The 26093-nt window shown below is 44.4% G+C and overlaps 1 protein-coding gene across 1 annotated transcript in view; it reads right to left on the reverse strand.

Moving 5' to 3' along the window:
- Positions 1-26093, reverse strand: part of SLC7A11 (solute carrier family 7 member 11) — a 361100-nt gene that overhangs the window by 79977 nt on the left and 255030 nt on the right. Inside the window, 1 exon segment of the mRNA XM_040330993.1 lies at positions 25183-25280. Coding sequence (XP_040186927.1) covers positions 25183-25280 — 98 coding nt within the window.

Here is a 26093-nt window from a genome sequence, read left to right on the forward strand (position 1 = left end):
ATGCTGCATTTCGGTACCAATACACTGCTAGATATGTACACTTTGTTTCTATTTGAATGTTTCTATCTTAATGTATAGTCATGATTAGGGCTGAGCCGAACACCTTCCCGTTCGGTTCGCACCAGAACCTTTCGAACAGGCCGAACGTTCGGGCAAACATTTAGAACCCCATTAACGTCTATGGGACTCGAACGTTCGAATTCAAAAGTGCTAATTTTAAAGCCTAATATGCAAGTTATTGTCGGAAAACGAGTTTGAGAACCCGGGTCTTGCCCCAGGGAACATGTATCAATGAAAAAAAAACGTTTTAAAAACGGTTGTTTTTTCTGGAGCAGTGATTTTAATGATGCTTAAAGTAAAAAAAAAAAAGGAAAAATTCCTTTAAATATCGTACCTGCTGGATGCCTATAGTATGCCTGTGAAGTGGCACGTGTTTAGAACTGTCTCTGCACAAAATGAGATTATTATAAGAAAAAGGTAATTTAAAACTGCTTGCGGCTTAAATGTAATGTCTGGTCCCTGCAATATGGATGAAAATCATTGAGAAAAATAGCATGGGTTTCCCCCAACTCCCCCCAGGTCGATACAAGCCCCTTTGGCCCTATATACTTTGAACAGCAGTATATAGGTGGTTCAAACAAGACAGGGACTGTAGGTTTGTTGTGAAGTAGAATCTGTTTGTAATTGTGAACTGGTACTTTTTTAAAGTGTAGCTCCAGCCAAAAAATCTATTTTTAAGATTTTTGGAAAACATAGAGAAAGGTTATCACCCCTGTAACATTTGTTTTGCTGTCTGTGCGCATCTGTTCAGAAGATTGCAGCTCACTTTCTGTCCCAATGACAAATGATTTTTTGATTTTTTAGTGAAATAAAGCATCAGTGGACAGGAGACACCTCTTACAGAAGAGAATTTCCCTTCCTAGGGGTAAATTTCCTCTCACTTCCTGTTGTCTCCTTCCGTTTGCAAGTAGGAGTCATTTGTAAGTTGGATGTTTGAAAGTAGGGGCCTGCCGTATATACTCTGCATAAATTTGGGCCCTAGGTGTTGGTGTTGCCACAACACTTTAAGCCCTCACAGTTAGTCTGGAACGCCCTGCTGTGTGAACTATTATATCAAGAACTGTAATTACATGCCATTGTTGAACAGTGGTAGAAAAATTGGGCCTTTGGTGCTGGCGCCACAACACTGTAAGTCTCACAGTTACTCTTGGTGGGCGCAGGAATGGGCCCTGCTGTGAAATATTAGATCAAGAATTGTAACTACATGCCCCTGTTGAACAGGGGCAAAAAAATTGGGCCTTTGTTGGTGGTGGTGCTGGTGTCACAACACTGCAACCCCTCACAGATACTCTAGTTGGAGCGCAGGAATGAGCCGGCTGCAAAGTATTGCATCAAAAAGGTACTGGTACTGGTGCCCAGAACCAAAAATGTTCTTACAAGCTATCAGCATGATCATTGAGGAGGAAAAGGATAGTCACTCAGCATAACAGGATAGTTACTCAGCATCAGCATAGGCATTCTTGAAGGGATCTGACATTTCAAAAAAAATTATTCAGTTACATCAGCATCAGGTGCTTGGTAGCTGGTGGTGATCCAAGCCTGATTCATTTTTATGAAGGTCAGTCGATCGACCGAGTCGGTGGAGTGGCGCACCCTGTGATCGGTTACAAAGCCTCTGGCAGCACTGAATGTGCGTTCTGAAAGAACGCTGGATGCAGGACAAGCCAGTAGCTCAATTGCGTACTGTGCAAGCTCTGGCCAGTGATCCATCCTCAAGACCCAGTAAGCCAGAGGATTTTCAGTGGGAAAGGTGTCCAAGTCTGATCTTGCCTCTAGGTATTCCCGCACCATGTAAAACAGACGCTGGCGATAGTTGCTGGAAGCGATCATACATTGGGGCTGCGGACTAAAAAATTGTCTGAACGCATCGCTCAGATGACCACCTTCTCCACTGCTCCTTCTGTGACTGACCGAAGCCTCAGCAACACGTTGTCCAGGACCAGGATTTTGTAACCTCCCAGTATCTGGGAACGCGTTGCACAGACCTTTCTGCAAGGCCTCCCGAAGATGTTTCATCTTCTGCTCCCTCTGTGCTGGCAAGATAAGGTCTGCAACCTTACTCTTGTAACGTGGATCAAGGAAGGTTGCCAACCAGTAATGATCCATCCAGGGCCGGATTTGCTCTCCCTGCCGCCCCAAGGCAAGGTTCCACAATGCACCCCCTCCTTGCCAACCGAACCCCCCCCCCCCCCAAAATTAACGGAGAATGTGCGGCACGGTTAGTTCAAATATGTTTTGTTTGTTTTTTTACTTTTTTATCACTTGTCACCTCCAAAACAGGAGTCCTAGCACTGTGCTAGAACTCCTGTCACAGCTGAGATGGGAAGAGCACAGCTCTCCCCTCTCACTGTGTACATCGGCAGCAGGGACAGGTAACAGACTCGGTGGCCGGGGGGAGGACAGAGTCCCAAAGACAGAGCCAGCAGAGAGAGGTATGTGGGGTGGGGGGAGAGGGGAGGACGGACGGGAGCACATATTTTACAAGTGATTTTGGCGACATCGCCGCAATCACTTGTTAACGAGCGAGCAGATTCCCCCATAACTTACCACCCTTGACTGTATGTTCCGGGCGTCGGGGGACTCCATGCCACTGCCGCCCCTTGGAGCCCTGCTGCCCCAAGGCCTGGCCTCAGTGGCCTTGTGGGAAATCCGGGCCTGGATCCATCTCCTTGATAGCACAAATATGAGGATCCTTCCGCAGGCTTTGCAGGATCAGGGAGGCCATACAACGTAGGTTTGCTGAGGCATTCGGTGCGGAGTCCTCTGGGTCACTGAGGACGACATGATCCGCAGCCACCTTGTCCCAGCCACGTACAAGTCCAATGGGGTTCCTTGGGACTGTAATTGATCCCTTGAAGACTGCTGCTGATGCTGAGTGCTAGGCTCCACCTCCATGCTGACACAATCCTCCTCCTCGTCCTCGTCCTCTTTCTGTGTGATAGGCGGGCAAGCAGGAACACTGTCTGGATAAATGGGGTCTTGAGAGGTAAGGAAGTCCTCCTCTTATTCCCTCTGTTCTGCCTCAAGGGCCCTGTCCATTATTCCATGCAGCGTGTGCTCCAACATGTGAATAAGAGGGACAGTCTCACTGGTGCATGCACTGTCACTGCTCACCATCCTCGTGGCCTCCTCAAATGGTGACAGGACAGTGCATGCATCCCTGATCATGGCCCACTGGCGTGGGGAAAAAGCCAAGCTCCCCTGACCCTGTCCTGCTGCCATATTGGCACAGATACTCATTGATGGCCTTCTGCTGCATTTGCAGCCACTGCAGCATGGCCAACGTAGAGTTCCACCTGGTGGGCATGTCACAGATTAGGCGGTTCTTGGGCAGGTTGTATTCCTTTTGGAGGTCTGCCAGCTGAGAACTGGCATTGTATGACCGTCGGAAATGCACACAGACTTTCCTGGCCTGCTTCAGGACATCCTGTAAGCCCGGGTACCTGCCCAAGAACCGCTGCACCACCAAGTTAAGGACATGAGCAAAATAGGGCACATTGGTCAGTTGTCCCTGTCGCAGGGCGGAGAGGAGGTTGGTGCCATTGTCACAAACCACCATTCCTGGCCTAAGCTGGCGTGGCGTCAACCACCTCTGAGCCTGCCCCTGCAGAGCTGACAGAACCTCTGGCCCAGTGTGGCTCCTGTCCCCCAAGCACACCAGCTCAAGAACCACATGGCATCTCTTTGCCTGCATTCCTGCGTAGCCCCTTAAATGCCTACGGAGCACCGCTGGTTCCGAGGACACATCAGCACAGGAAGAGGCCACAGAGGAAGAAGAGGAGGGGATGGAGGAGAGAGGTGTGTCACAACCAGTAGTAGCATTTTGGAAGCGTGGTGGCGAAACAACCTCCAACACTACTGTACCTTGTCCTGCGTCCTTCCCAGCTGCCAGCAGAGTCACCCAATGCGCCGTGAAAGATAGGTAACATCCCTGTCCATGCCTGCTAGAACATGAGACAGCGGTAATATGCACCTTACCACTGACCACCCTGTCAAGCGAGGCATGGACATTGCCTTTCACATGCCAGTAGAGAGCCGGAATCGCCTTCCGTGAGAAAAAGCATTTGGGAACTTGCCACTGAGGTACCGCACATTCCACAAACTCACGGAAGGGTGCAGAATCTACCAACTGAAAAGGCAGCAGTTGAAGTGTTAGCAATTTAGCTAAGCTAGCATTCAACCGCTGGGTATGTGGATGGCTGGGAGAGAACTTCTTTTGGTGCTGCAGCAGCTGGGGCAGGGAAATTTGCCTGGTACAATCTGCCATTGGTGTACCGATAGTAGATTGCCCGCAAGTACTTGGCTGTGACACACCTAATTCTACACCTTCAGTCCTATCAGTGCAAGCTTCAGAGAGGACTGAGGGTATAGTGGGGTTGTAGATCCCAGCTGATGAGGAGCAAGGGGAGGTCGGCTTTGTTCTTTGGTGTGGGTCTTTGAGGTACGCTTGCCAACGAACTGCATGGCAGGTCGACATATGTCTGGTCAAGCATGTGGTGCCCAAGCAGGTGATGTTTTGGCCATGCGAGTTATGCTTGAAACATATGTTGCAAATAGCAGCGGTGCGATCTGATGCACTTGTCTCAAAAAAGGCCCACACCAAAGAACTTTTGGAATAACGCTGAGAGACAGCAGCGCCCTGCACATGCGTAGCTCTGCATTGTGATGCAGTCGGTGTGCTGCCCTTAAGCTGGCCCCTGGAGGGCATCCTGCCTCGTTGGAGATGTGCCTGTGCCTCCTCCTCCTCCTCCTCCTCTTCTCTCTTATCAGGCACCCACGTAGAGTCAGTGACCTCATCATCCCCTCGCTCCTCATCACTGTAGAAAACCTGGCAGTATGCTGCAGCTGGGGGAACAAGACTGCCAGATTGCTGTCCTTCTTGGGCACCCCCTCTCTCTGGGCTCACGTTACTGCCTTCCTCTAGCTGTGTACCATCATCGGAGCCTTCAAAACGCTGCGCATCCTCATACAGCATGTACCCAACACTGTGGTCAAACAGTTCGGGGGACTCCTCAGGAGGATATGGTGGGGCTAGGGAAGGAGTGACTGATGCCATTGAGCAGAGGGAAGAGGTCGCCTTGGCAGCTGCTTTGCCAGACAAAGTAGCCTGAGCCTGGGTGAGAGAGGATGAGGAGGATGAGGACGGCTACCAAGTCTTCGGCATATTGCGGCTCAACACGGCCAGCTGCCAAAAAAAGGACGAGCGTGTCCCACGGCCACGTGCTGATGAGGATGCACCGTGTCCATGACCAGCACTGTTGCCTCTAGATGCAGAGCCTGCTTGCCCTCTTTTATCATCTCGTGACTCTCTGCCTCTCCTTGTTGTCCTTCCAGACATACTAATGCCTGCACACTGCAGAGGGCCACGTAGCTTTAGGTGCACACTGCAGAGGACACAGGCAGTACACACCACGTAGCTTTAGGTGCAAACTGCAGAGGACACGGGCAGTACACACCACGTAGCTTTAGGTGCAAACTGCATAGGACACAGGCAGTACACACCACGTAGCTTTAGGTGCAAACTGCAGAGGACACGGGCAGTACACACCACGTAGCTTTAGGTGCAAACTGCAAAGGACACAGGCAGTACATACCACGTAACTTTAGGTCCACACTGCAGAGGACACAGGCAGTACACACACCACGTAGCTTTAGGTGCAAACTGCAGAGGACACAGGCAGTACACACCACGTAACTTTAGGTGCACACTGCAGTGGACATGGGCAGTACACACCACGTAACTTTAGGTGCACACTGCAGTGGACATGGGCAGTACACACCACGTAGCTTTAGGTGCACACTGCAGCGGAAACAGGCAGTACACACCACGTAGCTTTAGGTGCACACTGCAGAGGACATGGGCAGTACACACCACGTAGCTTTAGGTGCACACTGCAGAGGACACATGCAGTACACACACCACATAGCTTTAGGTGCAAGCTGCAGAGGACATGGGCAGTACACACCACATAGATTTAAGTGCACACTGCAGAGGACACAGGCAGTACACACCACATAGCTTTAGGTGCAAACTGCAGAGGACACAGGCAGTACACACCACGTAGCTTTAGGCTTAAACTGCAGAGGACACAGTGTTTGTACAACTGTGATTCACAACATGGACATTTATTTATCAGAGTGATAGTATATGTGTATATATATATATATATACACACACATAAGCGCTGCCTGGGTTATATATGTATATTTATGTTTATTTAAATTTATTTATTCAACTTTTTTTGCAATACTGGAATATTATTGGACAATTTATTCATTGGACCTTCCTTTCCTTGTGGACACACTTATGTGGTGTGGTTTATCACTTTATATTGGACTGTCAGTCTATGGAATATTGCTAGACAGTATTCATTATTTTCTAGCACACAGCACTGTATATGATTTATTTTAGCACCTAGCACTTTAAATGGTTATGCATTTGTGTCATCCCAGATATATGTAGATATTTATGATTTGGCACACTGTCATTATTTAGAGTCACCTGACATGCACAGCATACATTCATGATCACTTATTGCATTATTCACACTGTCACAGGTTGAATTATTTGGCATGCATAGCCAATGTACATGATTGTTTCATTCACATATATATTTAGGGATTAGAGTCTCACCACTCATATCCCGCTAGTGCCTTGGAGGTCACTCTTTAGGGTTAGGCAGCGTCAACACTCCCATATTATTTGATTTTATTTACTTTAGCACCTTCGTTTGGGGATTTCTAGGGGAGCTGCAGCCTTTTTTCATACTTCCTAAGCGCGGGTTTACTTACTTTTTTCATGAACCTAGCTTTGTTCACTAGTCCAAATAATTTGGTGGAGGAGGGATTATGGTGTGTGATTGTTTTTTCAGTGGTTGGGCTTGGCCCTTTAGTTCCAGTTAAGGGATCTCTTAAGGCATCAGCATCCGAAGACATTTTGGACAATTTTATTTTCCCAACTTTGTGGGAACAGTTTGGAGATGGCCCTTTCTTGTTTTAACATGACTGTGCACCAGTGCACAAACAAGGTCCATAAAGACATGGATGAGCAAGTTTGGGGATAAGGAACTTGACTGGCCTGTACCAACCCGAAAGAACACCTTTGGGATGAATTAGAGTGGAGCCTGAGAGCCAGGCCTTCTCATCCACATGCCTGACCTCACAAATGCACTTCTGGAAGAATGGACAAACATTCCCATAGATACACTCCTAAACATTGTGGACAGCCTTCCAAGAAGAGTTGAAGCTGTTATAGCTACAAAGGGTTGGCCAACTCAATATTGAACCCTCCGGACTAAGACTGAGATGCCATTAAAGTTCATGTGCCTGTAAAGTTGCAATCAGCTCTCATCACCTAGATTTGTATTCAGTTAGTTATCCAAAACCTCCCAATCCCCATCAGAGATGTCAGCTGAAAGGTTACAAGCTAATTTATACTTACCTTTCTGGTGTCCTGTGTTTTTTAACACCACTACATTACTGCTCCATGTGTGTGTGTGTGTGTATACCTGCTCCACTCACCATGTGCTGCCTTTCCTTTCTTATTATTATAGGAGGTTCAAGTCAGAAGGAGGAACTGCTGGCAGGGGAATTAGGTTCTCAACCCGCCTGGAAAGGTTGCATATCTGAAATCACCAGGGAAAAGGCTGCCTGAAAAGTAGTTATACTTGTCCTTCTGTGGTGATCACTTTAACCAGTTTCCAACCGCGTACATATACGGGGCAGAATGTCTCCCCTGCGCGAAACCCCATGCAGTGACAGGGTTTCTTTAACAGCTGTCAGAGGGTGCGCGCCACCGGAAGCACTCGCAAACAGTGGGGGACCCGATGCGTGTGGCCGAAGTTACGCCGGCGTATCTGGAGATGCTCGGCGTAAGTGTACAGATGCACCGTCGTATCTATGCGCCATACCCACATAACCAGATACGCCTGAAAAATGGCCTTCTTCCGATCGGCGTCACTTTTGTACGTCGGCGTAGCGTAGGCGCATATTTACGCGAGAGCACCCAGCGCTCCCATTGATTTCCTAATCAAATATTCAAATGAGGGAGATGCGCCGATTCCCGAACAACGACCGCCCGACGCAGGCTACGCACGGTGCGCGTAAGATGTTACGTCCAGTCTAAACTTGCCCCTATAAACGCAGGGCCAACTTTGCACCAGACGTGTGCAGGTCAGCTGGAGAGCAGCTTTAGCAGCACCGTTGCGGACGAGCTGAGCAACCACACTTTCAGCACAAGACTTCTGTATGCCAACATGCCAGGGGCAGGCATGGTCATAGCACAACTAGTGTGCGCCCCGGCACTTAGAAGGAGAAGGAGGAGGGCACGGGAGCGGATTTACCAAACGCACATAAACGTCTTTGGCATCGGGGCATTGGAGGTGTATCGCATCTTCAGATTCAACACTGAAGCCATCCAGGAAATAGCCACAATCCTGCATGATGACATCACCAGCCCAACACACCGCTCACATGCAGTGCAGCCACTGATCAAGGTCCTGGCAACACTCCATTTCCTCTCCAGTGGATCTTTTCAGCGGACAAGTGGAGTTGTGGCTGGGATGTCACAAACCAGCATGAGCAGATGTGTGCACCAGGTTGTCCCCGCAATCCTCAGACGCATGTCCAACCAAATCATCAGACCCACCCAGGAGCATCAGCGGAATAAGGCAAGGGCAGATTTTGTCAGAATTGCAGGATTCCCACACACCGTGGGAAGCACTGGCATTCCATCAACGTACAGGTGATAGTCGATGCCCAAGGCCTCATATGGCACATCCGTGCCAAACACCCCGGGTCCAGCCACGACAGCTACATATACCGTCGGAGCATCATCCCAACAGAATTCGAACAGAACGTGTATGGGGACAGCTGGCTGGTTGGTGAGTGACATGGGTGTCAGGCATGACTGCCCCCCCCCCATGATGCAGACATCACAAGGGGCACATGCATGACGAACATTCTCCTGTCTTTTCCCTTCCAGGTGACTCTGCATATGCACTTGGACCCCATCTCATGACTCCATTCCGGAATCCCCAAACCCCAGGAGAGGAAATATACAATGCTGCAAACATAAGTACCCGCGGAGTGGTGGAACGCACCTTTGGCCTCCTGAAGTCCCGTTTCCGATGCCTGGATAAGTCTGGGGGTACCCTGTTGTATTCCCCAAACTTTGTGTGCCAGATCATCGGTGCATGTTGCATTCTGCACAACTTCGCCGAGAGAATGGGCCTGGAGATAGAGGTATTGTTTACAAAAATATGTAGAAAAATATATATTGGCTTAAACTGATGAAGAAATGTGTTTTTTAGCAAAAAGTGAAAAAATATAGTTATTTTTTTTTCAAAATGTTCACTCTTTTTTTTGTGTATAGCGCAAAAAATAAAAACCGCAGATGTGATCAATTAACACCAAAAGAAAGCTCTATTTGTAGGGAAAAAAGGACACTAATTTCATTTCGGTATAGCATTGCATGACCACACAATTACCAGTTAAAGCGACGCAGTGCCAAATTGTAAAAAGTGCTCTGGTCAGGAAGGGGGTAAAACCTTCCAGGGCTGAAGTGGGTAACCTTTATCCTAAGGCTGGCCATACATTGTACGATTTTCTTGTTCAATTTTCTTTAGAGTCATCTTCAAACTATGAAATGCAAGGGCCTATCTGATTTCATAACATTGAAAGTGTTTAGGTTTGACCTCATATTTTATAGTTTTGGTAAATCTAAAGAAAAGTTGTACAAGAAAATTGTAATAACCCTTTAAAATGAGAACCTTTAACTTTGATCATAACACTTTACTCAACCCCTAAAATTTGGTGCAAAGGAAAGTGATAGCCAGAGCAATGCGGCAGATTCCAAAGGCTGAATATAGTTTAATTAAAGGGGTTGTAAAGGTAAAAATGTTTTCCCCTAAATAGCTTCCTTTACCTTAGTGCAGTCCACCTTCAATTACCTCATCCTTCCATTTTGCTTTTAAATGTCCTTATTCTTCTGAGAAATCCTCACTTCCTGTCCTTCTGTCTGTAACTTCACACAGTAATGCAAGGCTTTCTCCCTGGTGTGAGTGTCGTGATTGCCCCCTCCCTTGAGGGGGAGGGGGCGAGCAGGAGAGTCAGGACACCCACTAACACACAGCTCCTTTCTCTCTTGCTCGCCCCCTCCCCCCTCAAGGGAGGGGGGCGAGCACGACAACTCCACACCAGGGAGAAAGCCTTGCATTACTGTGTGGAGTTACAGACAGAAGAACAGGAAGTAAGGATTTCTCAGAAGAAATAAGGACATTTAAAAGCAAACTGGAAGGATGAGGTAAGTGAAGGAGGACTGCACTAGGGTAAAGGAAGCTATTTAGGGGGATAAAAAACTACCTTTACAACCCCCTTAACAAATGAATCGAGACTTGGTTGCTATTCATTAGTGTGTTTCATTGTTTCTTGATTCTTTTAGGTAAGAAATGCCTGCTTGTTGGTGCTTTTTTTACATTGTTACATCATTATAATATAAAAATGTTATGACAATGTTAGCAATGGTGGTGAGTATTATTATTGTATCATTGTTAATTTTAAAATAAAAATCATAATTTTTGTTATTGCTTGTTCTTTTTTCTCCTGTTGTTGTTTTTTTCTTCTCTTTGTAGCTCTTATATTAATATTAGAGATTTTAAAAATGTTTTTTGACACTCTAAGTTTCTATTTTTGAACCTATTACTACAAGAATTCAAGGTCAAAACAATAAGTATTTGGTCTACGAAGACTGTCACTATTCTGACTGCCCTAAATCACAGAAAGTACTTAATCCACAGACTTTCTAATTTCAAGGTAGACTTATGGGTACATCTGCGTATGCTCCACACTCAATAGGCCTTAGCCTTGTCTCCTGATAGCATGTCTTCAGATGCTTCTTAAATCCATCCCGAAGCAATGCCTGAATTATTTTTATATGTGAAATGGGCTAATAAATGGTTTACTTGATTGTTATTCTGACTTTTCTCTAACACCTTTATTACAAATGACACTTTATTTTTAATCACTATGGAGACACCATAAATAGAAATTCAGATATGGTATATTTAAATGCTTAGAATATAATGCAATATACTGTATTTTTGTTCTAACAAGATATTCATGAAAAAAAAATGAGAATCAGTTTTTACGCAAATTAACTTCACTAAACTCAATATCAGGTATTTGAAGCTAGTATAAAACAAGTTATTCATGAATTGTAATATTAATTCATTACCATTGGGGAATATATTTAAGAGTACAGTATGTAAAATATTCATTGACATCCTAAATATTTTTAAGCATACTGTTCACACAGAATCTGGAGCATCCTGTGCATAGTAACAAATCAGCTACTAGGTTTTATTGTCAAAGCTTAATTGAAAAAAGCTGAAGTTAGAAGCTGATTGGTTTACTATGCACAGCTGCCATCAGATTGTGTGTGCACCAGTTTTAGCAAATCTCCCCCATTGTGTCCATAGTATGTAACAGTTACTGTATTGAATTCTATAAAAACTAAATGAAGATCTCTAAGCAACCAAAATGTCTGCCTAAGCCTTGAGCTCTACTGTCCAGAGAAACATTTCCAGCGACAACCAGCCTCGTCTGCATCTCCTCAGATCCACACACCTGCCACTGTGATCTTCAGACAGAGCCATGAAGAAATGTTGAGGAAGAGAAAAGGAGGGCCGCCACCCTCAGAAGCTCATGGCGTTCCTCCTTCAGCCAACAGCTAGGAGAGAACCGAGCCAAGGTTGCAGTGCCGCCTCATCCTCCAGTGCCTCGGCTTTCTACACAGATCTTTCTAATGCCTATCAAGTCTCCACAGAAGTAACAGTCACACAGCTTTCTTCTAGCTGTTCACCAGCATGCAGCCCAGCAAAGGCCCGCATGAGGCTAGAACCACCTCCATCGACTCCCACAGAAGTGTGCAGTCTCCCATAGCATTTTTCCCTACCTCAGGCCAACCAGTACTCAACTCCATCATGAAAGAGATGCTCCTATCTCTGCAATCTTCCCTAATTACAGAAATCTCCCCACTCATTTCAGCAAGTTTTCATCTGATTTAAACAATATGGGAGAGAGAGTACAATATGTAAGGATTGGGCGAACACCCCCCAGTTCGGTTCGCATCAGAACTTGCCAAACAGGCAAAAAATTTGTTCGAACAGGCGAACACCGTTAAAGTCTATGGGACACAAACATGAAAAATCAAAAGTGCTAATTTTAAAGGCTTGTATGCATGATAATGTCATTGAAAAGTGTTTGGGCACCTGGGTCCTGCCTCAGGGGACATGTACCAATGCAAAAAAAGTTTTAAAAAACGTCCATTTTTTCAGGAGCAGTGATTTTAATAATGCTTCAAGTGAAACAATAAAAGTAAAATATTCCTTTAAATTTCGTACCTGGGGGGTGTGTATAGTATGCCTGTAAAGTGGCACATTTTTCCCATGTTTAGAACAGTCTCTGCAGCAAAATGACATTTCTAAAGGAATGCAATGAATTGTCGGTCCCTTGCCATAACTTTTATTCCAGGAGCAATCTTTTTCTTCGTGACAAATGGCTACTGCAAAAATGTCAAAAGTCAGAGATCCATACCATAACGTTGTCAGACCATGTACCAATTACATTTACAATTTAAGACACCCCCTCGCAACTGAACAACCTCTTACTACTACATCCTAAACCCACAGCAATGCTCTCAAAATGTGAACTTGGTCTCTGACCCCTTTTTGGTATCAAACATATGCCCCGTACACACGATCAGAAATTCCGACAAGAAAACCATGGATTTTTTTCCGACTGAATTTTGGCTCAAACTTGTGTTGCATACACTCAGTCACACAAAATTCCGAACATCAAGAACGTTAAGTTCACTTATTACTAAAATTGTCACTTTTGTAGGAATGTTTCAAAACACTTCTGTAAAATGCAATATGAAGAAAGAACATCCCAGGTGCAGGACACCAGCAAAGTCCAACAGTCTCCATAGTAAAAGCAGCCTCATCCCAGGATGTAGGGATGTGACCTGGATGGAGGCTTGCCTGAGGCTGATTTTACTACAGCGACTCTTGGACGCTGCTAGTGTGCAGCACCTACAGTTTTCTTTCTTCATATTGCAATTATTGAGCCAAGACAGACTCTCCTCTAACCTGTACCCTCTGTGAGAGTCACTGGACTTGGACAGGGCTGTCTTTAGTATTGATTGGACCCAGGCAAATATTTTCCTGGGCCCTCTTGAATCCACTTGTCAACTATTTTCAGGCAGTGCAGGCTCAAGGGGCAGCTGCTTTGAGCCCCACAACAATGTCTGGGCCCGGGGCAGCTGTCCCTTTTGCCCTGCCTTAAAGATGGCCCTGATCATTTGGTGTGTGTGTGTGTGTGTGTGTGTGTGTGTTTGCACCTCTGCAACATATTATACATGGCATATAATATTTTAAAACATGCAATACCAAATATAATAAATGCCCACTAGGCCAACTACAGAATATTCTGAATAAACTGAATATTCAGGCCAGTCTGTCCTACCCACACCTTTTCTGTGCTTACTTCTACCTAGTCAGCTGAGAGAATGTCTTGGCAGCAACTACACCCAAACACCTACAAGCTGAAAACTTATAATAATGTGTGCACAATACAGCACAAAAGGCGTTCACCAGTGACAGTTCACCTATCCCCAAAGAGATGGTGGAGCATCACACAGATTTACACTTCAAGCACTGCAAGCACATGACCGCTATTTCTTAAGTGTCTTTCTCAACAGTCTTATGAGTTAATCGGTAGATGCACCAACAAGAGATATACTGTACATTGCTAGACCTAATAATTGCAAATAATAGACCTGATCACAGATGTGGAAATATGGGACAACTTAAGAAACCGCGAACATAAGGTAATTTCTGTACCTTAGTAAAAATCACAGGAAAAGGAAGCAAGAGGCTTTAAGAACATATTTGATAACGGTATTGGCTAGTGCATTCCAGTAGGCAACACATATAAAAAAGCCAAGGTTAAACCTGGGTCGCTAAACTATAACATAAAAATACATATAAAAGAGAAAAAATTCCTTCAAAAACTAAAAGGCTAAGGGGTAATTGTTAGCAATCCAACACTTCCAACAAGGGTTGCAACAAGTGTGATGCATGTACACATGACCGGTTTTCTTGTCGGAAAAACTTCAATGAGAGCTTTTCGTCGGGAATCCTGACCATGTGTATGCTCCATTGGAATTTTTCGCACAGAAAAACTGCTGGGGAAAAAAAGAGAACAGGATCTCTTTTTTCCTGCCAGGAAAAAATCCTAGCAGAAAAAAACGTTTATTTGTATGCTTTTCCGACAGGAAAATACCCATGCATGCTCAGAAACAATTTGACGCATGCTCGGAAGCATAGAACTTAATTTTGTCAGCTCGTCATAGTCTTTTACGTCACTGCATTTATGGCAGTCAAAAGTTCACCAAACTTTTGTGTGACTGTGTGTATGCAAGGCAGGCTTGAGAGGAATTCCGTCGGGAAAACGCGATAAGGGTATCATATTACTTATTTGCATACATTATCGCATGTGGTAAAAGTCCAATTCACAAAAAAATAACGATTATGCGGTATTTACCGGAATTTTTTTTTTCCAGTAAATACTGCATTTAAAGTTCAATTCACAAACGGACCAGAGTGTTAAAAGCATGCAATAATTACCATCGGGTTGAACTGGCGGTATCACAGGCAGTATTTGTCAAAAAAACTGCTTGGGGGTCGAGGGACCCCCAGGTTGTTTTTTGACAAATATCTGGTTTCTGGCCAGAGCATCCTTAACAACAGCTGCCAGCTGCATGCTCGAATAAGAGTCTGGTATGGATTTTGGGGGGCACCCCCACCCTTTTTTAATACTTTTTCATTGTCTGCTTTATTTTTACAAATGCGGACAGCTGATGAGTCATCGGTTGTTAAGGACACAGTGGCTGGGTTCCCTGCCTGCTGCTTGGCAACCAGCTCAATGTGGTAAATTACTGCATTAACTAATGTGGTAATTACCGCTAAATCAAACAAATGCCGCATGTGGTATGTAACTACACATTCTTAGTGAACTGAAGCGACCCCGATATTCTTGTGACTAAGAGAAGACAGTGTCAGAAACAGACTCAAAAAACTTAACACAAATAAATCACCAGGACCAGATGGCTTACACCTGAGAGTCCTGAAAGAACTTAGTCAGGTTATAGCCAGACCACTGTTCTTAATTTTTATGGACAGTTTACTGACTGGAATAGTACCAGCTGATTGGAGAAAAGCCAACGTGGTAACATTATTACAGGCCAATCAGTTTTATATCAATAGTTTGTAAATGATTGGACGTTAAGGGATTATATCCAAGAATTTGCTATCATAAATAGTAATCAGTGTGGATTTATGAAATATCATCCTTGCCAGACCAATCTGTTAACATTCTACGGGGAAGTGAGCTGCCACCTAGATAAGACAGTGGATGTGGTGTATCTGGATTTTTGCAAAAGCAATCTATACTGTTCCCCAAAAATTTACTTTATGAATTGAGGTCTGTTGGCATGGACCATAGGGTATGTACCTGGATAGAAAACTGGTTACAAAGAGCATTCAAAGGGTGGGGATAAATAGTGAGTACTCAGAATGGTCAGAAGTGGTAAGTGGGGTTCCCCTAGGATCTGTCCTGGGAACAATTCTGTTAATTTTTTTTATAAATGATGTAGAGGTTGGCATAAATAGTTCAATCTCAGTGTTTGCTGATGATACAAAGCCAAGTAGGGGAATAACCTTACAGCAAGGAGACCCCAATAAAATAATGGGGTGGGCAACTACATGACAAATGAGTTTAATGTTGAAAAAATGTATGGTAATGCACTTGGCGGCTAAAAATAGGAACACAATTTGCTCCCTAGGGATTAACCATTGGGGGAATCCAGGATGGAAAATTATCTGGGGGTACTAGTAGATCCCAGGCTCAGCAATGGCATGCAAAGCTAAGGTGCTTCAAGCAAAGGATGCCAAATATTAGCATGCATAAAAAAGGAATACAACAATAATTCTACCACTTTACAAGACTCTGGTCTGGCTGCATCTGGAGTATGTTGTCCAATTCCTGCTGACTTTGAGCAGTACTGGTAATGGAGAGAGTCTGGCACTCTAACACTGAGAATCGAGTGATCAAACACCACCGATCGATCGGTTCTTACAGGTCCCTGAGCAGAAAACTGGTGACTGTCAGTCACCTTACTCTGCTCTTCCCCCTCCTCGCTTACTGGAGCGCTGGGCTGTGGAGGGGGTTGGAGCAGCTATCGCAAGCTCTCAACAGCTCAGTGAGAGGCTGAGCCAGGTGCTGGTCCAGGCAAGTGGGCAGATCACAACTTCATTGTTGTGATCTTGTCTGAACCTGGACTGACTCAGTGATGTCAGCTGACAGTGGGAATCAATATGCTGTCTGCTGAAAACAGGTCACAGGAGTGGAGAACGAATTGCACACCTGTGATCCACAGGAGAAGTACAGCCAAATAAGCTTTGACTGTACTTCTCCTTTAAGGTTTTGAACCACATCCGATTCGCATTACATGCGACCCGGCAGGCCTTCTCAATGCAGCCAGTTCACACATGTGCGGGGCAGCCGCGGTGCAGTTTTAAAAATAATCCTGTGCGTTTTTCACTCTGGTTCAGGTGTGATTTCAGTGTCAAATTTGCACCTGAATCGCACCCAAACTGGCAAAATGAAACCGCACCGGACTCTGCAGAGAAACCAGTGCTGCATATATGTGAATGGAGCCTACATGTAATAAGGTTTTAAGGGATAAGTGATAGTTGGAGCACATGGGTGATTACAGTGCAAATCACAATCCTTAGCTGGGAGATGAAGCTGGCTTCCATAATCCAATTATGTAGCATAAATAACGTTTTGTTTTTTTATTATTTACTTGCACATGATTAGGTGTTTTTTTTTGCAAAGTGAATTTTAACCACATTTACTAAGCGAAGAGAAAATGTCCTTGCAAAGTGAAAATCCCCATGCAAAATAAGCAGCCTGTTTTTCTTTGGACAGAGTCCAGAGAAGGGCGACAAAGCTAATAAAGAGACTGAAGGACTTTGGTTATGAGGAACGACTACAACCATTATACTTTTTCTACCTGGAGAGCCGCTTAAGGGAAATATGATAGCAATATACAAACACCTCGATAGTGATCCTTGTATATGAAAAAAAACCTATTTCAGATGCAGGGAGTTTAAAAAGACATGTAGCCATTTATTGAAAGTAGAGGAGAAGAAGTTTAACCTTTAACTGCATAGAGCAGTGTTTCTCAACTCCAGTCCTCAAAGTGCCCCAACAGGTCATGTTTCAGGCTTTCCATTATTTTGCACAGGTGATTAGATTCGTTTTACTGCGTTAGTAATTACCACAGCTGTTTCATATGAGGGAATCCTAAAAACATTACCAGTTAGGGAGCCCTTGAGGAATGGAGTTGAGAAACACTGGCATAGAAAGTTCCTTTACTGTCAAATGCGTAAGGATGTGGAACTCCCTTTCACAAACAGTGGTGTTAGCGGGGACCATTGCTAGTTTCAAAAAACTATAGTTTGGCATCTTAACCACTTAAGGACCGCCTAACGCTGATTCTACGTCGGCAGAAATAGCATGGCTGGGGCACAATCACGTACTGTACGTGATTGTATAATGCGCACCAGCGACCCCGGTCTGAAGCTCCGTGGCCGTGGGACTCGCGGACACCGATCGCCGATGGAGTCCCCGCGTTTCGGTCCCCGGAGCTGAAGAACAGGGAGAGCTGTGTGTAACCACAGCTTCCCTGTTCTTCACTGTGGCGCTGTCATCAATCGTGTGTTCCCTTATATAGGGAATCACAATCAATGACGTCACACCTACAAGCCACACCCCCTACAGTTGTAAACACACATGAGGTCACAACATAACCCCATCAGCGCCCCCTAGTGGTTAACTCCCAAACATGCAATTGTCATTTTCACAGTAAACAATGCATTGTAAATGACATTTTTTGCTGTGAAAATGACAATGGTCCCAAAAATGTGTCAAAATTGTTCAAAGTGTCCGCCATAATGTCGCATTCATGAAAAAAAATCGTTGATTGCCGCCATTAGTAGTAAAAAAAAAAATTAATAAAAATGCAATAAAACTATCCCATATTTTGTAAATGCACTACATTTTGCGCAAACCAATCGATAAACGCTTATTGCGATTTTTTTACCAAAAATAGGTAGAAGAATACGTATTGGCCTAAACTGAGGAAAAAAATTTAATATATTTTTGGGGGATATTTATTATAGCAACAAGTAAAAATATTGCATTTTTTTCAAAATTGTCACTCTATTTTGTTTATAGCGCAAAAATAAAAACCGCAGAGGTGATCAAATACCACCAAAAAGAAAGCTCTATTTGTGGGAAAAAAAGGACGCCCAATTTTGTTGGGAGCCCACGTCGCATGATCGCGCAATTGTCAGTTAAAGCGACGCAGTGCCGAATCGCAAAAAAGGGGCCTGGTCCTTTAGCTGCATTTTGGTCCAGGTCTTAAGTGGCTAACAAGTGCAATATACAGGGATATGGGAAGTAATATTGACATAAACTCACACGCATGCCCACGCCACACAGGTTGAACCGGATGGACAAGTATCTTTATTCATCATTACCAAGTATGTAACTATGTACAGTAGGTGTTTGTGATATTGTGCTTTTAGCACGACAGCGTCGCGCTGATACTCGGCGACAGGGTGCCGAGATCTCGCCGACATCTCACACTCACTGGAATAGTGTACAGCACATCCCAGCAAGCGTGTCATAGAAGCGACGGGAGATCCGACTTGGATTCCCGCCAATTCTACACGTGTGCGGCGTTTGTTATGAATCCTGAGGGGGAAGTCCCCGCCGGATTTTAAATAAAAATCCGGCATGGGTCCCCCCCTCAGGAGCATACCGGGCCCTTAGGTCTGTTATGGGTTGTAAGGAGAGCCCCCCTACGCCGAAAAAAACGGCGTAGGGGGTCCCCCTACAATCCATACCAGACCCGTATCCAAAGCACGCTACCCGGCCAGCCAGGAAGGGAGTGGGGACGAGCGAGCGCCCCCCCCCCCTCCTGAGCCGTACCAGGCTGCATGCCCTCAACATGGGGGGGTTGGGTGCTCTGGGGCAGGGGGGCGCACTGCGGCCCCCCCACCTCAGAGCACCCTGTCCCCATGTTGATGAGGACAGGGCCCCTTCCCGACAACCCTGGCCGTTGGTTGTCGGGGTATGCGGGCGGGAGGCTTATCGGAATCTGGGAGCCCCCTTTAATAAGGGGGCCCCCAGATACCGGCCCCCCCCACCCTAAGTGAATGAGTATGGGGTACATCGTACCCCTACCCATTCACCTGCAAGAAAAGTGGTAAAAACACAAATAAACCACACAGTGTATTAAAATATTTTATTTTTCTGCTCCGGAGGCCGCCCCCTGTCTTCTTTATTAGCTCTTTTACCAGGGGGGGCTTCTTCTTTGACGTCTTCGGGTGGTGGGGGCCGCCGTCTGGTCTCTTCCACCGCCGGCGGGTTTCCTCCGGCGTCTTCGGCGGGGCTCATCTTCTTCCGCTATCCCGACGGGTCTTCTCAACTCTCCGGGGTTCTCCTTCTGTCTTCGCCGCTCTCCGTTGTTGACTCGGCGCACCCCCCGGTTCTTCGTCTCGCTGTCCGGTTCTTCTTCCGTGCTGTACGTCTTCTCCTTCCGTGCTGTGATGAGTTCTTCTTCCGTGCTGTGACGTCATGTTCTTCACTTCTCTCCTTCTCCCGATGTTGACACGCCGGTCCTCCTCGCTGAAATGACGGATGCGCGCCTTGCATCGGACCTATATAGGCCTCACAGTCCCATCATGCTCTGTACCTACCCATGTGATTACCTACCACCTAGCACCCAACCTACACGTGGGTAGGTATCACATGGGTAGGTAAAGAGCATGATGGGACTGTGAGGCCTATATACGGTCCGATGCAAGGCGCGCATCCGTCATTTCAGCGAGGAGGACCGGCGTGTCAACTCGGGAGAAGGAGAGAAGTGAAGAACATGACGTCACAGCACGGAAGAAGAACTCATCACAGCACGGAAGGAGAAGACGTACAGCACGGAAGAAGACAGCGAGACAAAGAACCGGGGTGCGCCGAGTCAACAACGGAGAGCGGCGAAGACAGAAGGAGAACCCCGGAGAGTTGAGAAGACCCGTCGGATAGCGGAAGAAGAAGAGGCCCCGCCGAAGACGCCGGAGGAAACCCGCCGGGGGGGTGGGGGCTTTTTTAAAAGCACCCCCCCCCGGCGGTGGAAGAGAACCAGACGGCGGCCCCCACCCACCCGAAGACGTCAAAGAAGAAGCCCCCCCTGGTAAAAGAGCTAATAAAGAAGACAGGGGGCGCCTCCGGAGCAGAAAAATAAAATATTTTTAATACACTGTGTGTTTTATTTGTGTTTTTACCACTTTTCTTGCAGGTGAATGGGTAGGGGTACGATGTACCCCATACTCATTCACTTAGGGTTGGGGGGCCGGTATCTGGGGGCCCCCTTATTAAAGGGGGCTCCCAGATTCCGATAAGCCTCCCGCCCGCATACCCCCGACAACCAACGGCCAGGGTTGTCGGGAAGGGGCACTGTCCTCATCAACATGGGGACAGGGTGCTCTGAGGTGGGGGGGCCGCAAGTGCGCCCCCCTGCCCCAGAGCACCCAACCCCCCCATGTTGAGGGGCATGCAGCCTGGTACGGCTCAGGAGGGGGGGGGGGGGCGCTCGCTCGTCCACTCCCTTCCTGGCTGGCCGGGTAGCGTGCTTTGGATACGGGTCTGGTATGGATTGAGGGGGGACCCCCTACGCCGTTTTTTTCGGCGTAGGGGGGCTCTCCTTACAACCCATAACAGACCTAAGGGCACCAGTATGCTCCTGAGGGGGGGGACCCATGCCGGATTTTTATTTAAAATCCGGCGGGGACTTCCCCCTCAGGATTCTATAACAAACGCCGCACACGTGTAGAATTGGCGGGAATCCAAGTCGGATCTCCCGTCGCTTCTATGACGGCTCTGTCTCCATCGCGGCAAGCCAGCTCGGCGCTGGCTCCCGCGATGGGGCTCGTAGGTGCTCAATCTCGCGAGAAAGAGAGCGAGATTGACAAAAAATCGGCTTCACCTACTGTATGTATTAAATAAGATCAAAATAATTAAAGCTTATGTCTGTAATATATAATACTGTATACATTATGAAAATATAAGTCAGGTAGAAATAAGTATGCATTAAAAAAGAAGGAATGGACTAAAAAAGTCCAAATCCCCCCCTCCAAAAAAAAAAGACATTGTAGACAAGAGAACATCCTACACAGTAGTAGTTTAAGAACAGTGATTCATTATACATCCACAATGATTAAATTCATGAACCCATTGCTAGTAAATTAAATAATAGAGGATAATGAGTGCTTAAAAATAAATACATTATTAAAAATTAAGATATAGACATAACGTTAGGTTAAAGTATGTGTTTCAATTTCCTCATTTAAACCCATATGGGGATAAAAGTATCAAGTGTAAAGATTCAGAAGGTTTCCCTCTCACATAGCCTTCTGATGCTCTTCCCTACAAGAAAGTCCAGGGGAATTGCTTCAATACCAAAACTGGTGAATTTCTAGAAGTTATATTTACTTTGTAGAACGGTGCAGCCACACAGACCTCTGATTAACCAAATATGTGCCCTAGGGGAAATGTCTATTAAGTTTGTCAAGAATGGCCAATGTGAAAATTGCTCAGCTGTATGCAGAAGAATAAATAGCAGTAATGAAAACGCAACATATTGCTCATACTGCTGTACTTTTTCTGTCTTGTATCATTGTTTGTAAATAAGGAATACTAATGTTAAACACGTTGTGTTTAGGAAAAAATTTAAAATCATGGCCATTGTTTTTAGACACCGTTTCATATCACAAGAACACTTTTTCTTCTGCTACAATTATTAACTGGCATATAGTGGTCTTTCTATATAAATTCTTACTGCAGTGCCTTATTTTTCAAGCTATTTCTCAATGCCATATATTTTTATGCCTCATCTTTTTGCCTATAAAACATGCTTTTTAACCACAGAATCAATTTACTGACTAGTCTTTTTCCATTATAAATGTGTACACTTGTTTGTGTCCTTCATTACGGTGTGCCTCAGATGAGCCCATTGCGAATTCTCAGACGAAGAGTTTTTACTTCACTTCCAATAAGCAAATTTAGGTTTTATAAGTCATACCTCTGTTTCAAAAGACTTCATGTCTGAGAAAGAGCCTGAAAATAATCAGTCCCATTCCATCCATACAATCCCAGGGAAGAAGCACTAATAAGAACTGATTTACTTTTCTGCCTCTGAGACTTAATACCAGGAGCAGATGCACAAATCTTCCCAGTGAAACTGATAACAGCGTGAGGCTGCATGGCCTTCAAATGCAATAAAATAATGAAAGAAGCCAAGTAATACCACACTAATGATTTATCAGTTTCTTTCTAACCAATATGGACACGTTTATGTCTCTTAAGAAGCAGGGCACAGAGTTTAATGGGACAGTCAATAACTATTAATAGCTTGTTGTAACATGCTTAAAATAAGGGATGTTTTTAAGTAAAACGGCATCAAATGTATTTTATTAGCAAACAAATGCAAATGCAAAATGGAACTTTTACACTATTAACTCTGTTTTAATACAACACTTTGCCTATGTGCATTGGTTTAAAAAGCTTCTTTTACTGATTTTCAATGTTAACCTTTCACATTGCTATTGCTTTAGGTTTTCAGACGTGAAGGGCATAAAGGGGAACGCAGTGTTCTTTATACAACTGCTATCTGTCTGCTAGTGCCAGATCACTTGCTTTGGTATCTCAGTGTAATTGTGCTTGTATCTCACCATAGCATATAGAGAGTCCCATATTCTATCACAAGAGAATTTTTAAACAATGCTCTTAAAGTAGCTACAATTCTCAGTGTGAGACAGATATCTTTAATAACTAGAAAAAATAAATATATACGGTATATATGCTTCAAAATTGTGCTCCATGCATAGCTCTGGCCCAAGAGGCAGAGATCCACAAACCCCATAAAAGTCTACGATGGCAGTACAGTGCAATCCCAGCTAGAAGAGGGAGTCTATCTTCTCTGGAGGACAATATGTGAACATGGACATCAGATCACCGTGAGGCAGCTCATACATAAGTCAGTTCTTTTCATTCAACCAGCAGGTTGAATGAAAAAAAATAAAAACTGACCCAATTTCCCTCATCCACAAATTTGAGGTGGATGGGAGAAACAACCCCACTGTGTGATTGTATTATGGCATTGGGGGGATTTCCCTACTGTACAAAGGAGACATTTTCCAACAGTGTGGTTAAACATGTACACTGGCTTTTGCACAACCACAATGCCCACACATGGATCAAAATGCAGTCGGCCCTTGCTGAACAAGCTGAATTTCACCCCATGCATGTGGCAGCTTTAGTGTACACCTGAAGGGGAAGGGTGGGATTGTTTAGGTCAGAGCAAAGGGGCAAAAAGAATATGTGCAATTTGTATGAAAATGTTAAAGATTGGTTACAGGAGGTAAGTAAGGATCTAGGGTTTGGGAGATTAAAAGGTTAAGGTTAAAAGAGATTTTCTTTTGCATATTCATACATACCTAGGTGGACGCAGCATCCAGTCTGATGCTGCATCTGTCCCCTGCTGGTTCTAACACTAAGAAACTGAGTGATCAAAGACCGTCGTTCACACACTCCACTGGAGCGATGGGCTGTGGAGGGGGTGGGAGCAGTTGGTTCAGGCTCTCAGCAGTTCGCTGAGAGACTCAGCCAGGTGGCGGTCCAGGCATGTGGGCATATCCCAACTTCATTGTAGTGATCTTGCCCGAGCTGGAACGACTCGGTAAAGTCAGCTGACAGCAGGCCGCTGTCTGCTGAAAACAGGTCACAGAAGTGAAGAATGAATTGCAACTCCTGTGATCCACAGGAGAAGTACAGCCAAACAAGCTTTTTCTCCTTTAAGGCTATGAAACACAAAAGATTTGCATAACATGTGAACTTGCAGCCTTTTCAAAGCAGCAAGTTCACACTGATGCGGGGCAGTCACAGTGCAGTTTTAAAAAGTATTCTTTGCATTTTCAGTTTGGTCAGGCTGTGATTTCAAAGTCAAATTCACACCTGATCGCACTTAAATCGGTAAATGCAAAGCACACTGGACTATGTAGAGAAACCAGTGCTGCATATATGTGAACAGAGCATACATGTAATAAGTGATTTTAAGGCTTAAGTCATAGTTGGAGCACATGGGTTTAATACAGTGCAAATCACAATCCTAGCTGGGTGGTGGAGCTGGCTTCCTTATCCAATCATGTAGTATAAATACAGTTTTTTTCTTATTTTCTTGCAAAGCAAATTCTAGCCACATTTACTAAGCTAAGAGAAAATTTCCTTGCAAAGTGAAAATTCCCATGCTAACTTAGCAGCCTGTTTTACTTTAGTAAATTAAATCAGCTCTAGAGTATCACTTGAACAGGGTATGCTGATAAGGGACACAGAAAAAGTAAAAAAAAATATATAAAAAATGTCAAACAGCTAAATACACAGTTGAAATACATATAAATGGTATGGTAATCGTTGTATTTATTCATGCGGATACATTTTTGTGATTGCCAAGTTTAATTCAACAACTGCTAGACAATGATAAATATTTTCTACATTTGGTCACTGAAAAAATCTGACCCAAGGATGTTTTCATGTTGTAATGCTTGAATTCCACTTGAATTATGTTCACCATCCAGTGAACACACACTAAACGAATATGCCACTCATGGAAGAAAAGGCAAAGGTATAATCTATAGTCTATTGAGATACTTTTATCTGTGTCATATTATACATTTATACTTTTTTTTTGTAATTGTCCATTAAACAATCTGCTCTGCAATTTGAGCATCTGGAGAAACATTTTGATAGTGGGAGTATAAGTGAATTGTACAACACAATGCAAGATATAAAAACAAATTCCAATAGTCCACATTTCAAAGGCCTTTCAAAGTGACTGATATTAAATAAATATAGATAAATATGCATAGTGATGTAGCTTACCAAAACAATGATAGCTGGCAATGGAGTATGCTTGTGTACGTGAATCATGGAAAAGATCTCAGGAAGGTGACCTTCTCGAGATGCCACATAGAAACATCCTGATGGTACAAACATGAATCATGAATTTAACACTTCACACAGTTATGAGAATTAATATTATGTGCTGTATTGTTAAACCATGCAACATAAAATAATCAGATATATAGCTGTACTGAATAAAAAGGTGTGAATATAACCTGGCTGGCAAACACTGCATACATATTGGTCCACCTTGAAAAATTACAATGTAGGAAAACTAAAAGAAAACAAATGTGTGTAGATTATTGTAATCCAACAATTACATTTAATCTTTTTTGTAACTTGCCCTATTATAACTGAATGCAAAAATACATTTGCTTTGGGCAGCACAGATTGTTCTTCTTTCACCAGCTTTAATCATTTCTTTCCCATCGAATGTTGATTAACTAAGATGGCGATTAACTATTTAATGTGAATAACTTTGTAATCAAAGAGATATTTTAATTAAAATATTAATTTGGAGGGCAGAATATCTGCCAACACTGAAAGGAATAGAGAATGTTCCACTTAGCAATGTAAATATTCACTGAGTAAAAATGTGATGCTGGGTTCACTTCAGTCATCCAATGCTGAATAGTCTCTATTCCTTTGGTAAATTGCACTATGAGCATACAATAAAAAGGGACCTGTCTACTGACACACTCTTTAGGAATTTCATTTAAAAAAAATAGCATACACAAGCCAGAACCTTTGCTAATGCATTGCCATTACAAAGACTTATTTATTGATTAAGAATGGTTGGAGAGCTTTCTTAGATGAGACTAAGCCAACATCACAGTGTCATGGAGCAAATTCAGGACAATTCAGGAATCTTTTCATCTGCTGCCAAGTAA

This window comes from Rana temporaria, chromosome 1 (assembly GCF_905171775.1).
Source record: "Rana temporaria chromosome 1, aRanTem1.1, whole genome shotgun sequence".
Classification (NCBI taxonomy): domain Eukaryota; kingdom Metazoa; phylum Chordata; class Amphibia; order Anura; family Ranidae; genus Rana; species Rana temporaria.